The 18528-nt window shown below is 41.9% G+C and overlaps 2 protein-coding genes across 4 annotated transcripts; one reads left to right on the forward strand and one right to left on the reverse strand.

Annotated features, from left to right (window-relative positions):
- Window positions 1-10887, forward strand: gga3b (golgi associated, gamma adaptin ear containing, ARF binding protein 3b). 2 transcript variants are annotated; one of them, XM_084926136.1, is made up of 17 exons: window positions 1-129; window positions 1972-2056; window positions 2146-2221; window positions 2306-2404; window positions 2483-2606; window positions 2692-2795; window positions 2899-2979; window positions 3101-3238; window positions 4728-4809; window positions 4900-5025; window positions 5119-5361; window positions 5550-5632; window positions 5715-5851; window positions 6039-6325; window positions 6409-6578; window positions 7985-8095; window positions 8649-10887. In XM_084926136.1, exons 1-17 carry the CDS (start codon window positions 90-92, stop codon window positions 8757-8759), a joined length of 2097 nt encoding a protein of 698 aa, XP_084782262.1. In that variant the 5' UTR covers window positions 1-89; the 3' UTR covers window positions 8760-10887. The 2 variants fall into 2 exon arrangements, with proteins under 2 accessions (XP_084782262.1, XP_084782263.1); XM_084926137.1 differs by having other exon boundaries at window positions 3-129; window positions 5122-5361.
- A 47-nt stretch (window positions 10888-10934) lies between these two features.
- Window positions 10935-18259, reverse strand: nup85 (nucleoporin 85). 2 transcript variants are annotated; one of them, XM_084926139.1, is made up of 19 exons: window positions 18092-18259; window positions 17281-17371; window positions 16043-16199; window positions 15830-15900; window positions 15623-15666; window positions 15269-15338; window positions 15058-15179; window positions 14775-14909; window positions 14136-14258; window positions 13890-14021; window positions 13512-13618; window positions 13309-13392; window positions 13131-13196; window positions 12770-12921; window positions 12546-12663; window positions 12227-12327; window positions 11697-11848; window positions 11332-11433; window positions 10935-11128 (listed from the first exon to the last, which is right to left on the reverse strand). In XM_084926139.1, exons 2-19 carry the CDS (start codon window positions 17339-17341, stop codon window positions 11030-11032), a joined length of 1896 nt encoding a protein of 631 aa, XP_084782265.1. In that variant the 5' UTR covers window positions 17342-17371; window positions 18092-18259; the 3' UTR covers window positions 10935-11029. The 2 variants fall into 2 exon arrangements, with proteins under 2 accessions (XP_084782265.1, XP_084782264.1); XM_084926138.1 differs by lacking the exon at window positions 18092-18259 and adding an exon at window positions 17782-17955.
- Window positions 18260-18528: the final 269 nt, after the last annotated feature.

Here is an 18528-nt window from a genome sequence, read left to right on the forward strand (position 1 = left end):
TCTTTTTGTGAAATTAATTCCGACAATATTTTTTTTTTCTTCGGACTCTCGCGCACACGCCGGTGACATCACGCGATGTTTGTAGTGCTATGGCGTACCAGGAAGGGGAGTCGCTTGAATCTTGGCTCAGTGAGTTATTAATCCCATTTTTATTAATTAAATAGCATGGCTAATTAGCTAGACGCGTTGCTCCGCTGTGACGGAGGAGAAAATCAGCGTGTGCAGAAGCTGTCAGCGCCTCGTTGAAAGCGTCTTTCCTGCAGTTTGAGCAGAGACCCAGGCTGCCAGCCCAGTCCAATCACTGTCTGCATGTTTAGCTGAATGGGTGGAGAGCTGTAATAAACACAAGTCTTTGCCAGTGACAGATCAGTGCGTGCAGTGATTGTGCAGAGGCGTGGAGCTCCGCGGATAGTTACCCCACGCTGTACAGCTTGAGCGCAGCTTTCATGGCAGAAACAGATGGGTGTGGGAGATGAATGCACAACACTGGAAACTGTGGACAATGCATCTGTTATTACACAGGGGAGGAGTTGTAACAGTCACTGCATTGTCGGGGTCAGCACACGGGACTCACATGTGTGTATATAGTTAATGTATATACATACATGTATATATATGTAAGAAATATTGCTGTGTTTTTTTTGGCTTTTGAGATTTGGATTGTGCAAACATTTAAATAGAAGGTATTGTGAAGATTAAACCAGGTAACCCAGGTTACTCAATAAGTTTGTTTACCCAAGACGGGGGTGAGTCAGTGTGTGCTGTATGTGGATGACTGGAAATCTGAGGTGGTGGATAGATGACTGAATAAACTAAAAAACTGAAAGGATCAGCCATATCTTTTGACAATCTGCAGAGTAAACATTGCAGAGAAGGAAGCAAGGGGTTTGAGCCCTCAAAGCTTATCACATTTCAGATTTCTCTTAGTAATTAGCCACAGAAACTTAAGGACCCCCAACCCCAAATGTGAATGATAAATATTTATTGATAATGAAGCAGTGAGCAAGGCCTCAGGCTTGGATTGGGGGAGGCTTTCACTGTGGATTGATGCCAGATACCTTTAGACTGGTTAAGGGTGGGGTGGGGCAGGATAACAAGGGCAAGCAGGTGTGTGGCGCAAGTAGTTATTTATAGACGCATGACCAGGAGGGGAGTGTTTGGGGCTGTTTATATACAGGTCTGTGTTTTTAGTTTCAGTCTTTAAAAACCTGGTTGTAGAGAAAGAATAAGGAGGCGATGGTGTAGATGCTTGTGGGATGTCTGTGAGTCTGTTGACTTCAAGTGTTGTGTTTATGTGTCTCGCATATTACCAAATAAAAACAGATTAATATTAAATACATCAAATATAAAACTAGGGACGCAGTGGTTGTGAATTCTGTGTTGATACTGATGTTTAAATGAACATTTTGGCCAATAACAAATCCTGATATTTATGTTGATTTTTTTGTTTTATGTTATTATTTGTTTTGTTTTTTTGGTTCAGAGCTTTTCTTTTTATCCTCATCGTCACAATGGGTCAGACTAAACTCTCTGTATACAAAGTATTCAGCTGATTAGTCTTAATAATAATACATCACTGATGACCACTATCAACAGTCCGATAATATCAGATTCTTTAGAAATATTGGTCAGAGAGGATAATTAATGCAGAACTACTTTTTAGCCTGCTTGTTCTGACTGTAAGCAGGATTTTTTACTTGGAGTGAGTAAATGTCGAGCTTTATGTTATATGCAGTTTTCTGATCCAATTTGTGTTTTATTAATATAACGCAAAATCACAACTACAGTGGCCTCCAGGCGTACAATAATACAAAGAAAACCCCAACAATCAGGCAATCCCCTTTGAGCAAGCACATGGTGACAGTGGGAAGGAAAAACTCCCTTTTCACAGGAAGGAACCCATCAGATTCACTGAAGAAGATGCTACTTAAAGGCATATGTTTAGTTGGTGCAATGGTCTTTCTCTTACAGATAAAGCCACCCATCCAACAAACCGGCAAGAGGATTGGGAGTACATCATTGGCTTCTGTGATCAGATCAACAAGGAACTGGAAGGGTAACGTCTAATGCATTTTAATTTTTTTCAACTAGCACAGGAATATATTTATGGATTTATTTTTTCTTTCCGGTCTCTTTTTTTTGCAGTCCCCAGATAGCCGTAACGCTGCTCGTACACAAAATCCACTCTCCACAAGAATGGGAAGCCCTTCAAGCTCTGACAGTAAGAAATGCTGCACAGAACCGTCAGCAAGCACATTTTTACGAACTGCTAAACCAACCATTCACATAAATGTCGTGTGGGCAGGTGCTGGAGGCGTGTATGAAGAACTGCGGCAGACGGTTTCACAATGAAGTCGGAAAATATAGATTTTTGAATGAGCTGATTAAAGTTGTTTCTCCAAAGGTGGGTCGTCTTCAGGTAGGTTTCGTGCTGATAAAACACGTGCTGAGTGGCTAATGAGTCATTGCTTTGTATTTCCAGTACATGGGCGACAGTGCACCTGAGAAGGTGAAATTGAAGATTGTTGAAATGCTGTACAGCTGGACCGTCGCTTTTCCCAGTGAAACCAAGATCGGTGAAGCCTACCAGACGCTGAAGAGACAGGGTATGTGTGGATGTGGATCAGTCAGATTAGCATAAAGGATATAAAGACACATCTTCCTCAGTCCTGTCCTTGCTCTCTTTGACAGGCCTTGTGGCACATGACCCAGAGTTACCGCTGGATAGGACTCTGATTCCTTCTCCTCCAACGCGACCTAAACATCCTGTGTTTGACAACGAGGACATGGGCAAGGTGAGAGATTGCCTCATCCTATTGAAATCATTTGTTTTAGTGTAAATATACTCCGTATACTTATATTATTACAACTAGCAGACTGATGTCTGTGTCTGTGTAGCTGCTTGCTGAGCTTCTCCGGAGTAAAAACCCAGAAGATCTTCAGGAAGCCAACAGATTAATCAAAAACATGGTGAAAGAGGTGAGACATGTCAGACCCTTTTGAATGAGACTATTTACCGCAGCCATTGTGTTCTTTTTCAAATGCACTTTGCACTATTTTTCTGATGTAAAACCCTTTATTGGGTTTTATATTTTGCCAGGATGAGGCACGGGTGCAGAAGGTTACAAAGCGAATGCACACACTGGAGGAGGTGAACATCAACGTCAAGCTACTGACCGAGATGCTGTCCCACTACAATAAAGACAGTTCCACTGACTCAGACAAGGAGATTATTAAGGTGTGCGTCCACGCCATAGACTGTATATAACAGATGGAGGTGACCACTGCGATGTAACCCACTGGCTTGTGAGCTGCCTTTTTGAGATTGATTTTAGTCACCAAAAGTAGCCATAACTGGACAAGATGGTGCAGCTTTGAGTTATCAGCTAGCTAGGTTTGTTCGGAAACTACATCAATAGACTGCGAGATGAATCGCACAGACACAGTCACGTGCTAATTATTGCAAATGACATAATATCTTCATTTAAAAAATGGAAGCACATTCTTGTTGGACTGGGTGAGTACATTTAACCGAATGGATAGCTATGCAATGCTATACTGAATTAAAATGCTCAAAAACGCACAAACACCATAAACACAGCAGACACTTCCAGTTCAGTCATTTGATTTAGCTCAGCAAGGAGCTAACAACTAAAGCCTGCTGTGTTGATGACCCACCTGTCATTCAAATGATGGTGGATGGGTGATGATTCGGGCTTGTTTTGCAGCCACAGGGCACCTTGCAGTCATTTTGCCCATGAACCTTTCTGTTTACCAAAGTATTCTGGACACAGTTGGGAGGCCATCCGTCTGACAGCTGAAACTTGGCTTAAATTGGGTCATGCAGTAGAACAATGACCCCAAGCACAGCAGCAAATGTACAACAACAATGTCTAAAGTTGTTGTGAAGGGGGAAAATGACCTATACAGCAGCGGTCCCCAACCCCCGGGCCTCGGACCGGTACCGGTCCATGAGTCGTTTAGTACCGGGCCGCGAGAGTTGAGGCTAAGGTGTGAAATGTATGGTTTTGAGGGTTTTTATCGGTTTTCAGCGTTATTTTGTTATCGTTTTTATCGTTAACTCGGTTTTCCTGGGTCTTTTCACGTGTGTTATGAATAAATCTTCTTTTTTTTCGGTACCGGTACTAGTTTTATTTTGTTGTATTTATCCGCGACACCTTAAAGGCCGGTCCGTGAAAATATTGTCGAGCATAAACCGGTCCGTGGCGCAAAAAAGGTTGGGACCGCTGCTATACAGGACACATGCACGTTTTTTTTTTCTACTGAAAAATTTGAAATTTTAACCTCATATTTGGAACCAGCCTCAAGTGGCCATTTAAGGAACTGCAGTTTTTGGCACTTTGTGTGGAAATTGCTGGTTGGTCCCTGCAGGGGAAAAAAAGCACACATACAATTCAACAGGATCATCTTCTTTATTCTTTACTCAACAATCAGAAAATGGAAAAAGTTGGAACAGATATTTTCAATTCAGTATTTAAAGGCACAGATAAAGTAATTCATATTTTGCACTCCAGTAATTTGTTTTATCATTTCATTGTGTGTTGAATGCACAGCGTTTTTTAACAAATATAGTTTGAACCTGATGTTTTCATTTGATATTTTAAAATTCTTTAATGTCTGTCAAGTTTCTAACAGCAGCAGCACACAGCAGCTGGTGTCACATCTGCACGTTAACCGTACAGCACGTCCTTTGTGTCACCTCTCAGGAGCTCTATGAGCGCTGTGACAAGCTGAGACGAGCTGCTTTCAAAATGGCCACTGAGACGGAGGACAATGACACCAGTTTAGGTTTGTCACATTGGTCTCGGTTTGACTGAGCAAGCCCTGTCTTCACTTTTTGTGCGTAAAATCTATAACCACTGACCTTGGGCTCCTCAGGTGACATCCTCCAGGCCAGCGATGACCTCTCCAGAGTCATCAACGCCTATAAGAAGATTGTTGAGGGGCAACCAATCAACGGCGACAGTGAAGAACCTCTATCGACAGCTGGTCACAGCGAGAGCGGTCAGAATTTTGGGGTTTTTTTTCTAAAAACTTGATTGCCCTTTTGTATCTAATACATCTGCTGCATTCTCCTTTCATGTCTGTGTCGCTCAGCAGAAACCACAGATACACTGATCGACCTCGCCGGCCTTGATGTTCCGAGCCCTCCACAGCCTGCTGCTCCACCACCCCAGCCCTCACATCCTGTTGCTGCTGATCTCACAGTGATTCCCATCCCCGTCCTGCCTCCTCCTCCCAAACACCTCGCTGGCAGTCAGGGCAGCAGCCCGAGTCATCCCCCTGCCAACAAGGCCTCCACTGCACTCTCTCTCCTGGATGATGAGCTACTGTCTCTTGGTAGAGCATCCCCAACGTGTCTCATTGAATTAAAGGAGCAGTTTGACAGTTTTGGAAATATGCTTTTATTGTGTTTTAGTGAAGCGCTAAATGAGAAAATCATCTAACGAGTCATGTTTTTGTTGTATCTTATGAGAGATAAATAAAAAAAGTCTTGTATGATGACAAATGCCTGCATCATCTTCCAGGACTGAATGACCCTCCTACCTCTCAGAGCAGCCAATCAAAACCAAAGCTGGATGAAATCTCCAACCAGTGGAGTTCCTTGCAGGTACTCTAGGATAACTAACTGCAGATATGTAGTCAGTGTGTAACAGTGTGTAAATTATCTTTCCTCCTCCTGTCCTCCACAGGCCCCAGCAACAAGTGTTGGTATGTTTGGCAGCATAGCTTGTTCAGGTCCAGTGGTGCCACCAGCTGAGCCAGCTGTCACCCACAGTCTACAGAACCTGCAGGACCTGGCCATGATGGGCTTTTCAGATCACAAGAGGTGATCTATTCACGTTTTTCCGTCCACTGTTTATTTGAAACCTGTATTTTAAATTCTCAAAGTAGCAAGGTTTCTGCAATTCTGTCTCGTAAAGAACTAATCTGAGGATATTTTGGCATAAGTATCCGATACTTTTCAAGAACAGCACTGTGAGGTCTTATTGGCATTTATTAAATGGGATTTTCAGTTTATCCAACCAGACGACGGCCAGAGGAACCAGCTTTGGAGTGCCTGCAGCAGCACCGCCCCTCGTACCTGTGCAGGGCTCGCCCTCTTCAGCGGCTCTTCTCCAAGGACCCTTGCCTGGCTCTCCAGCCTTGTCCCATGTGAAGGCTCACAGCTTCGACTCAGCCCCAGGAAGTCCGCTGTTCCGCTCTCTGTCCCCTTGCCACCCTCCACTCCAGGGCAGCCCGGCTAGAGCCAATGAAATCTCCCTGAGCAACGTACACGTCCCTCTGGAGGCCATCAGACCGAGTAAGAGACAAAGACAGGGCTCAGCACCTGAGAGGGTAGTTAATGGCTGCCTCTGCTTGACTGGCTATTCTCTGTGTCTTCAGGTAAAGTCTTACCTGTGACTGCATATGACAAGGATGGCGTTCGCATGCTGCTCAACTTTGCTTCTGACTGTCCCCCTGGGCGGCCTGACGTGTTGGTAATGGTGGTGTCGATGCTTAATACAGCGCCCCTGCCTGTTCACAATGTGGTCCTACAAGCTGCTGTGCCCAAGGTAAAGACATTAACACATCTGTTCTTTCGTTGTGAGCATCACCTAGTGTTTGCTTTTGATTGGCTCCTACATTGTGACCTATCACCTACTCATTTCCTGAGCGATAACTGGAAAAGTCTCTCTTTAGATCTCTTGAAATGTTTTGTCTTATCCTCCAACCACAGGATTCATACGTAAGTCAGTGCTGATTTTGGCTTTAAAGTACTTTTTATGGATGTTTTCATTCCTTCTATTATTTTTGTACTAATCAAGATATTTGTGATGAGTAGAGGTTTGATTGAAATCCAAAGTGACAGGCTGAATTTCTAAAGCTTGAAAACAGTTTAGCTCTATCAGATTACTTCATTTTTCATATACTGAAACGTTATTGGATGATTGGATGTTTCTTGTCCAATAACACCTTCTAAAAACACAGCTTTAAAAGCTTTCCAAGAACATACCCCAGTCAGCCAATAATCTTAAAACTAACTACCTAATGTTGTGAATGTTAAAATAGCTCTGACCCACTGGTGCATAGACAGTTCCTCAACTAGCAACAGGTCCGTGCCTTTAGCTCTTTGTTCGTGGCAGTTTTTGCACTGTGTCAGGGTGCATTGTCCAGCTGGGGGAGAACGCTGATGGAGGGAATGTCTTTGCCATAGAGGGGCGTTCTCGGTCTGTTTCTCAAGCTTCACTGCAGAGTATTGCATTATTACAGATTGATAGACTGTTTTGGGACACTGAGCCAATTTACCAATTAGTCTCTACCCTCACCTGTAGTCACAAGCTTTGGATGTCGACAGAAAGAATAAAGTATGCAGATACAAGCAGCAGAAATGAGCTTTCTCTCATTTCTGTGACTGAGTTCAGTGATTCTGAAGGGACTGAAAGTAGAGCTGCTAGTCTTCTGCTTCAAAAGGAGACAATTGAGGTGGTTTGAGAATCTGACGAGGATGCTCCTGGGCACCTCCTGGCTGAGGTGTTCTGGGCATGTTTGACTGGGAAGCAGGTCCACTGGAGACCTTGATGCACACGATGAAGAGATTACACCTCTCAGGTGTCCTGGGAATGCCTTGGTGTTCCACTGGATGAGCACTGCTTAGGCTGCTGCTTCCCTGCAAAAGCGATGGATGGATGGACTATTTTAACTGAAAGAAACTTTAATTGTTCACTAATCCACAATGTCTTAACTTCATCTTTCACTTGTGATATCTGTTGCTCAGTCTCTTTCCTTAAGTCATCTTTCACAATGGATAATCAGTTCCATTCCTCTTTATCTAAGTTCATGCAAAGCTGATATGAGGCTTCAACAGTCTTCATAGTGTAAAATGTCCCTTTGCCACTTACAGCAACAAAAAGAAAAACTGTGAATCCTCTAATAAAGGCGTAAAAGAACAGCGTTGACTCTTCCTTTTGTCTTCCACCAGTCGATGAAGCTGAAGCTGCAGCCCCCGTCGGGAACAGAACTGGCACCCTTTAACCCCATTCTACCTCCAGCCTCCATTACTCAGATCATGCTGCTGGCCAATCCAGCAAAGGTAGATTACATAATAACACTTCCAGCTGCAACAATATACAAACAATACATAAACTATGTGGACAAAAGTGTTGGACTACGCCGTTTTATCTTTGAATTTAGGTGTTTTAAGCAGTTTTTTTACAAGTTGGTTATTCTAAATTTCAGTGTGGTGCTGTGATGGGTGTGACCACTGCAACAAGTCAGTTTCTGTTCCAGCATGACTGTGCCCCAGTGTACAAAACAAAGTGCATAAAGGATCTGTTTGGTGATTGGCCAGCGGAGAATCCTGCCCCCTGAACACCTTTGGGATGAACTAGAGAAAAGATTGCCAGACAACATCATTGTCTCACATCACAGATACTCCAAAATCCTGTACAAAGTCTTCCCCTAAGAGTGGAAGCTGTTATAACTGCAAATCTATGCCTATGGATTTGGAATGGGATGCCATAAAAGCTCCTGTACCTCTAATGTATAGGTAGCCCAACACTTTTGTCCAAATAGTGCATTTTCAGAGCTGCAAATCCTTCTGCAGGAGTGTGTATAATTTGCATATTCTTTGCTTGTCCTCGCAGGATAAGGTGCGTCTGCGCTACAAGCTGGCTTTTACTCTCGGAGACCGCCCATGCAACGAGGTCGGAGAGGTTGACCAGTTCCCCCCTCCAGAGATGTGGGGTCATCTATAGCAGCGGTGGAGACCGGCTGCTCAGCAGGGACAGGCTGGTTCATACTCCATGAAGGGGTGTGAGTGTGCGCATGTGTGTGTGTTCATATCCATCCCAGAGAGACCGGAGGGGGAACTTTTGTTATATTCTTCACTTCAGCTTTACATTCCTTACAATGGTTCATGTTTTGGACGTTGTTATTGCTGAGATGTTAAAAGCAATCACTAAAAGTTTTATTGATGATTGATGCAGCGCTTGCAGATAGCTAACATAGCAAAGATAGACACTGGTATGTAAGGCCTTGGTGCTTATAGGCTATTGACAGATATTTTAATGCATTTTCCCTAATGAATAATGCATTAGAGACTTAAAATGTTGGGTTGATCACAACAAATATTTTAAAAGAAAATAACCTTGAAGTTAGCAGAGCCTGCGCTGCAGATGTGCTTCTATTTATTTGTGTTGCTGAACATTTATACTTGAATATATCCTGAGAGTTGAAGATTAGGCTGACATGAAGGATTCAGTCAGATATCATTGCTGCAGAAAGAGAAGAGGGGAGTGTGTTTTGGATTATTCTATGGATGGATTTTGGACATGTGTGAGTAAATTGTGTCGCTAATGTAGCCCTGTGCTAGGTTATGAAGGAAACGTTGCGCAGCAGCACTTAGATGGTAATGTGTAATTGCAGAAATGCAGTTAGGAGTCCAACACTGGTTTTATTTCATGTTTTCATTTTTAAGATAAATGATTCTCAGTTAGTGATTGTCCATAGTTTGGTTTTGTATTATTAAAAATGTTTACTCCCCTCCTACCAGGCTCAGTATTGGGAGTATTTCTGTCATAGTTATTTTCTGTTCCTGGTACGACAGTGGATCGCTAAACCCAACAAATGTGAACTGAACCAACCTGAATCTGAATCCAGAACGAAGCAGATTATTATCCAGTATGCAGTAGTGGGATGGAGTGAAACTGTACTTAGTCCTCTCCGACCCCTTTCACTTTCTGCACACCGAAGATGTGGATAAATTTATATTTGTTTAGTGATCCACGCTGAGATCCCGTTATGCCGTCATCAGATTCAATAGGAAGAATCTGTGAACTGTCACATACGGACCTCTTGGCAGATCTGCCGGCTTTAAAACTTGGACTTTGCTACAAAAAAGGTCCTGCAGCCACGTCAGCCTGTTTTGCAATCGATAAGTTTACATTTTTTAAGTTATCTCAAAATTTCAATGTAATAACTCAGACTGCTGAAATTTAAACAAACTTCCGTAATATTTGGATGAAGTCACTTTTCTTTCAGGCCTGCTTCACACAGGGTAGAGCAGATAATCTTGCTCTGTGGACTATAACCAGTGCATAGAGTGATTTAGCAAATGCAATTTGGCAACTACAAACAGTCTGTCAAGTGTTGATAGTGAAGAGTGACATTCGTGTTGCTGCTGTAACATGTTTGATAGATGGTCGTCCATATGACAGGTTCACTAATCTGGGCTGAGGTATTACCAGGTTCTGTTAGTGGTCTTTGGGTTCACAGCCATCTTCCTTCCCAAATTGTCATGTGGGCGGAGCTATTTCAAAACAGAATCCGGGTTGTTTCAGTTTTTCTTGTTTTACAGTAACCCGGGCCAGTATTATCCAGGGACATCTCAAAGCTTTAAATATTTTTTTATATCCAGACTAAGAATTATGTTTTATCAAAGACTTCAGCTTTTTTTTTTTTTCTGGCATGCAGTGTAAGTTTTTAGACCTTACATACGCTGTAAAACACACATTTAGACAATGTTTGATCCATTCATATTCCCACATCTCAACATAAAAAGGACCAACCAACCTACAATTTAAAGCGCTACAATGAAGGCGCTGAATACTTGAGAGTTAATGATTTTATTCATTTAAAATGAACGCTTTGACTTCACTGCGTCCCATCTCTGACAGTCCTCTATTCATCATACTGGATGTAGAGAAGTGCGTTTACTGTACATAGCATCTAATGTAATAATGTAATGTACCTGCTGTTTGGTGTATGACAACTTCTGTGAAAATGTGACTTGTAGATTTGGGGAGTGTTAGGACTGTATATATAAAGGTATGATGTGTCATTTCTTTGCTGCATGAAAAAAATAAAGTCTTCATGGATGTTTGATGTTCTGAAGTCATTTTGCTTGACAAACCATCTCCAAAAAGGTCAGATTTCAATGAGCATCATGAAGTGTTTTATTATCAAAGAGCACATTGTGATTAATGATTCTTTAGTATATACAGTACAAAAATGCAAAGTCACACTTTTATATTTCCACTGTTCCCTCTTTGACTATCGCTTGAGCCAGATTCCTGGCCAGAGCGAGTCTCAGGAGCTCCACTTTGGTCACCTCTACGTCTTCCTCCTGCAACGACAAAAACACTCAAATAAAAAGATGAAGCAATCTAGTAAGACTTCCAGAGTGACATCTGCCTATATGTCATCTTAAAATTAAAACAGAGTGGTGATAGCAGCACCAAATATTAAACATGCGGTTAGAAGCAGCTATTAGAGAGCTTTTAGTCTGATTGTGTGGGAGGGAATAAGGCCATGTGAGGACATGCATACCTGCATAGGCCCGTCTGTGCTGGATGCAGTGATGTTCAGGGAGGAGGTGAGCTCCTCTAAACAGAACATCAGCTCATAGGTTTGATCTGCTGTGAAGATCACCTGAGAAGAAGAAATCACTGTTGTTGTAGGGCAGCAACAACTGATTCAGACGTACAACTCTGGTTACACCATAATTAGGACATCAAAGTTTATGTTGTTCAGTTTAAATCTGCACCATAACAGTTTGGGGGACACTGTAGTTTATTGTGGTGGTATCATGCAGACTACAGTAGAAAATATCTCTGTCGTACATTTCAGTATCAGATTTCTTGTAATTATCACACTAATTTTGTCCAAAACTGGACTTGTTGCTGGTGACTAACCTCTTTCTGCTCCAGCAGTGGCAGAGCATCGGTCAGCAGAGTCATCCAGAAGCTTTGTGGAGCAATCTTTGCAGTCATCAGGGAGAGGAGCAGCTTTGCCGCCTCCCTGAAACGCTTCTCTCCGTACAGCTTGTGGAACTCGCGGTACTTTCCTGAGAAAGAACATAAAGCAGAGTTTTCACACTCAGATGTGCTCAAATTATCCAGGAGGTTTTGTGCATGTTCCTCCTCAGTTCACAAACAGCAATAATCTATAGGAACGTATTTTATCTGTGTTTATCTCATATTTTTACTGATTTTTCAGTAGTAAAACGCACCATGGCATGCTGTTGCATTAAACAACAGGCCAGCTTTATTTAGACGTCTGTGTGCACATTTATGTGTCTGAGACTCATGTGAATTGAAGCTGGCCTGACTGAATGTCCCGTCACTTCATGTGTCAACTGAACTTGTGAGAATGACGCAGTGGCTGAGTCACAAGTGGAGCGGTGCTACTAATGCTCCAGCAAGTGTGTGTTCCCCGAGCATACCGAGAAAAGTCAGCCTGTCGCTCAGGAGCATCGCCGGGCCCAAGTTATCAATCAGGTCCAGATCAGAGAAGGTCCCTTTGGCACAGTAATCCTGTAGGAACCTAAAACACAAGTATACACATAAACACACCACAGAACCCATAACACAAACATTCAGAGGGCAGAAGGGTTTGTTGCTGTTTGATGGTATAGGAACATGTTCACAGTGGAAGCAGTACTAAACAGGAAGAGACCACACTTCCTGCTAAGGCCAATAGGGAGAGAGGGGGGTGAAGTAACAGTATCTGGAATCTTTACAATTATAATGAAAGAAACTAACCTCTCTGAAATCAGGGTGGCAAATGCAGCATCTTTGGCTCTTATACTCCATGAGAGAGCAGAGCCCAGCCTATTGTTCCTCAGAGCCCGCATAGCCATGATCTTACAAATACTCCGTACTGCATAAACACAAAAAAAAAAAAAGTATGTTTTAGGTCTCTCCTGCACTGGAAAAACAAAAACAGCCTCATCTTTGTGTCTAAGAGTTAAGAAGCAACGTGTTACCTTGTTCTGACATTTGCCTCTGCTCACAAATCCTCAGCACCTTGAGAGCTTTACGCTCCATCTCTAAAGGGACGCGCTCTATCTGAAGCTCCAGGTAGACACGACCAAACTCTGGACAGTGATCAAAGTAATCCACAGCCAACTGCCAAAGGCTAAACACAGAAAAACATGCTCAATCATGACAGTGATAACCTACACTTCAGCTTACCCTGTACTAGGTCAATTAGAGGAAATGATTGTTTAACTAGATTAACAGGATAAAAATAACTGTTCCAAGAGCCACATTAGTCACACCCTGTGTAAATCTAAACAAAAGCAAATATATTATACATCATTACACTGAACCTTGGGATGAGCGTACCTGTGATGAGTGAAGAGACCAGAAGCATATTCTAGAAGGAGAAACTCTCTCAAGTTGGAGCCAAAGCTAAACACACACACACACACACACACACACGGTGTGGTAAATATTGGCTAATGAAGTGTACAACCAAATTAAAAGGTAAACAAGTTCAAAAACAGACAATCGGCATCCTTACTGGAGATTATGAGACTGCAGGAGTTTGCAATGATCCAACAAATCTGTCAAATGGGCCACGAACCACCAGTTGTTGAGAGCAATGCTAAAAGGAAACAATTAAGGAAGTTTATGAACCACCACACATTTGTATGCTGCATGTAACACACACACACACACACATATGGCAGGATGCAAAAAAAAAAAAAAAAAAAGTTGTCTTACCTGCACTCCTTGATGACTTGATGGATGTCAAACTCAAAGGCAGCAAGTAAGATGTTGTCCAGGGGCTCTGGGACGCTCCTCGAGTCCAGAAACATCGTCATGCACGACTGCAGTGCGCACACATACAAACAAGATACACAAACAATAAATCTGGGGCTGCTGCACATTTTTTACAATCAAATTTCAAACTGTAAATCATAGAGCCACATGAACCGGTTGAAATTTGCGACAGACGATGTAACACGCAAATATTTAAAAAAAATTCTTCTACCACAGTATTTACAGGATATCTGACAAGGTTTTTAAAAAATGCAATACTTTTTAAGACTAAACCAGCAGTGATTCTAAAAAGCTGAATGATGTGAGAATATGGTATACCTGAGCATAATAATGCAACTCTGTGGGTTTCACTGTGGGGTGGCAGAAGAGAAGTCTCGTGACCAGAAAGTGATACCAGGTACCCAGCAGCTCCTTGTGATCCAGCAAAGTGTCTTCATCTCCCAGAAGGATCTAAGGTGAAATGGGGTGGGGACATTTAAAAAAAATAGCCCAACTGTTGCTGGATGTTTGCACTGACCCTTCAATAATGAACTTATCCATGAATAACAGCACTTCCTCACTCACCTTGCAGATGAGCTCCAGATGTCGGTTGCTGGCAAACGAGTTGTCCTGCAGGCAGCGGTCCACCTCCTCGTGCCAGTGCCTCCACTTTACATCAAACTCTGTGAGCGTCTGAGTGCCACCAGGCTGAAAATTTACAGAAAATTCAAAGGTGTGAGTCAGCACGGGTCGGCTCATGCGCTCATCTTGTGTTTAGGCTGCGTTAGAGAAATCGCTGCACTGAAAGAACACAAACATGTTGTACTTAATCCCTTTACTGTCTGAATGATGTATGTGAAAGCAACAGAAACTTTAGCAAAGAAGTTTTGAACAGATTTGCGGATTTTCATTTCACCACCAGCAAAATAAAGAGGCTATAATTCATTTTAGTCTACAGCAGCACATTTGATGTTTGATACACTTTAACTTAAAGGAGACCATTTATTATTATTTTATATCATCATACTGTGTATTTGCAGCCTAGAGATAATTTCCTCTAATGTCACATCCACAGCCCATTAAGAAAACATCAAGAACCTGTGTGATTAATTTCTGACTGTAAAATTAACAGTGCACACCTTCACAATAATCCCATTTAGAAGCATGATTAAAATAATTTCAGCTATCATTCAAAGGAAATAAACCACTGCATTTTTATCTTACATTGTAGAAAGGCATCTTGCTGAGCAAGGTATCCATCTGCTTGTACATGCTCCTGGCAGCAGGCTGTAGGTTGGCCTGTTTCACCAGCATCTGTCGGACTTCTTCCAACCTGCCCTGCAGCACATAACTCACCACCTGCACAGCACACACACACGCCATGTGATCACTCCCGTCTCTCCAGAGAATTCATATCAGACAAAACACAGATGAAGAAGCAAATGCAGAACACCAACAGTGCACATGTCACTTTAAAGATGTAACTGTGCGCACATGCTGCACCTACCACGTCCCAATAGTCGCGGTGCTCGGCAGGGCTCTCACTTTGGAGCACCTCTCTGGCCCTCTCGTCCACGTCAGCCTTATGTAACCTTACCCAGTCCAGCAGGTGGAGCAACAGGGAGCCCGCTGAAAATACAGACACACCCATGTTGCACATACATTTGTTTGGGTGTTTCTCCAACCCAAAAATCCGGTCATAAGATGCAGATTCTAACCTGGAGCAGCATCGATGAACAGCACTTCACACAGATTCCAGATCAGTTCTATGGCCAAAAGAATGGACACCTTTAACAAAAAGCAGATCAGGGTCAGTATAGTGCCACTAAACAATGTAATGAAATGTATATCTGAGTAAAAAACTGAATGTGGATTCTTCCTCACTAACTGAGCATTAACGTCCCCTTTTAAATACAGGCCGTTTGATTATGGTCATAAAACCCACAGAGCTGTGCCATGCTACTCAATTAAATCATGACGTAATTAGTCAATTACTGACTCAGAAACTCATACATGCTCTGTATGTGGACTAGTCCAGAGAAAGCTATTGCCACACAAACATTAGTACTTACCTGATTTCCACACTGCGTGGCCAACTCTGCATTTTTGGTAGAAACTGCAAAAAAGAAAAGTTGTTTTCTGAGTAATCACACACCTTTCCTGTGTTTTTATTGTATAAACAAGACTATAAAATAGAAATTTGAAAAAACTGCCAAAACTTTTATGGTTACATCAACTCGAAATTTTTTCCAAAAGAAGCATATTTTCAAAAGTATTACCTGCAACTTGCTGAAGTTCCTCCATACAAGCACGGATCACGGATCGATAATTTTTGCTGATACTAACAAATCTAAGGAGTAAGGCAGAGGTAAAATTGTAAAACATACAATGTTGGTGCTGCTTTGTGTGACTTTTGCAACTATTGTTATGCCACTGATATGCAATCCAACAATATGAACACACAGAGGTGGGATTGCATCACGCGCCCTTACTGGGGTTTTTTACTCTTGCTAGGGAGGTCCTCTCTAATTGTCTGCAGGCCAACGAAGATGTGGTGAGACTCGTTAAAAAGCTTGCGTAAAATGGGGGAATATATGTCCTCATCTTTCCTGATCTCATGGATGAACGAGCAACCTGATCCTGAAGCACCTGAAACAAAGGCAGGAGGTGAAAGAACAACAGTAATATTATAGTTATTGTCATTGCACATATACAACAAAATTTAAATGTCTGAAAAAAATGGCTCAAAATATGTTTACTGAAAACATATTTTGCACATCTCTAAAAGTAACCATAAAAACTATAGTAAAACACATCATACAGTGCTATGGAAAATTAGCCCCCCTTCCTGATTGCTTATTTTTGTGTATATTTGTCACACTTACATGATCAGATAAATTTTAATACTAGACAAAGACAATGCCCTTTTTAAATGATTTCATTTATTAGGAGGGAAAAAAAAGGTTATCCAAACCTAATTGACCCAGGGTTAAGCATGTTTTTATCCCGTTACCTCTTGTGTAAATCTAACATAGCATTTCATAAAAGAACATCATATAAGCAGTCTTACATGGTGGTGGTAGTGTGATGGTGTGGAGCTGCTTGATGAAACCATGAATTCTAATCACTCTATGATGATTCGAAACACACAAGAAGGTCCACCTCTGAATGTCTCACAAAAACCCAAATGTAAGGTTTTGGAGTGCAATTCTAGACTTAAATCCAATTGAGATGAATTAGAAAACCCTTAAACAAGTCGTTCACACTTGAAAACCCTACAATGTGGCTGAATTAAATCAATTCTGCCAAGATGAGTGGGTCACACCGATGTGAAAGACTTGCTGCCAGTTATCACAAACGCTTGATTGCATTACTTGCTGCCAACGGTGGCACAGCCAGTTATTAAGTTTGGGGGGCAATTACCTTTTTTAAAAAACAAACAAACAAAAACACAGGGCCAGATAGTGCTGAATACATTTTTTCTGTTAATAAATGCAACCGTCATTTAAAAATTGCCTTTTATATTTAATCTGGTCATCTTTGTTCATCAAAAATCCAAATGTTTTTTATAATATGAAACATTAAAGTGTGACAAACACGCAAAAAATAAGACAGCATTGTAGCAGACATTTTACAGGCATTCACTAAACCATTCATTCTCTTAAAAAGAAAAAGAGATACAGAGGAAAACAAAGTATACATGGTGCCTTGTACTAATTTTGAAGCATACCTGATGCTTTGTATCGTGTCTCATACACAAGAATATCACCAGGACCCCATGCAAATCCCATGTGCTTTCCATCACTGATTGCAGGGATATTCTGCAATTTAAAAAAAAAAAAAAAAAAAAAAAAAAAAAAAAAGAGAAACACTGTTACTACACTGAAAATAATGTGAATAACATGACGAGGGTTAAAATTAAATGATTCCGTTTCATATTTAATTATAATATTATGTGAGAAGGTTGAGTGGTGACTGGGACATGGTCTAGCTATATTACTAAGTCAAACTGTAATTAATGCTGCTAGTAATTCTAACTCATCTTCTTATAATCTTGCCACTTTTACACTTGTGACATGGCTGAGTGTGTGCCCCTTAACATTTCTTGACAACGTACAATATAAATATTCAAACGGGTCGTTGAAATAGGTGTTTGCGAAAGTTAGCCTGTTAGCAAAGCCATTTAGTGGCAATAAGGAATTAAAAACACTAAGCTACAATGGCTACTTACAGTAATAGTGGGCTCAACGTCTACCTCCTCCATATGGGAACAATATCATCGACACAGAAAAGACAACAATGGAAACTTTTTTGGCTATAAACACGCCATGAACTGCAAATGTGGACCGGTACTGCTTACGCGCCTCGCTCTTTCAGTCGAAAGTACCTGCTGCGCATGCGTTAAGATGTCACCGAAAGGGGTGCCCGTCTACCTGCCTGTTTTTCCGTCGGCTGAGCTTGACTCGGGATTTTGGATTTATCGCGACAAATGCAGATAACACAGCTTATCACTAACCTTATAACTGCCTGCCCGGACTCACCTACGAGAGGTCATTACCAGCATTAAGAAGCTGGGTTTGTCTTTTGCTATCCACGAACATGCTACCCCCACTAATGTCTCCACTTGAATCTGTGAAGAATCAGTGCAGCTTTGCTCTGTAATCTTACAGTTTGAGTTCGTAAAGGCCACCATTGGTTCAGTACACCTACACATCACCATCAGGCAAAAACAAAAAAACAAGATGGCCACTGGTATTTAAAGGGTTCAAACGAAAAAGGAAATGGAAAAGTGCACATATGGCTCTCCCCATGCAGTGAGGATCATGTGTGGTGATGCTGACTGAACTATGCTGCACCCATGCGAGGTCAGCAGGGCAATAAGGAGCATTTAATAAGATAACCGCTTTTCTAAACCTGAAAACAAAAGGGAAAACATCGCTGTGCGCGTGCACGTGCATCTGCCTGCCTCTTTAACGCG

The sequence above is a fragment of the Perissodus microlepis genome, chromosome 4, assembly GCF_051167445.1.
Source record: "Perissodus microlepis isolate ML-2025 ecotype Zambia chromosome 4, ASM5116744v1, whole genome shotgun sequence".
Classification (NCBI taxonomy): domain Eukaryota; kingdom Metazoa; phylum Chordata; class Actinopteri; order Cichliformes; family Cichlidae; genus Perissodus; species Perissodus microlepis.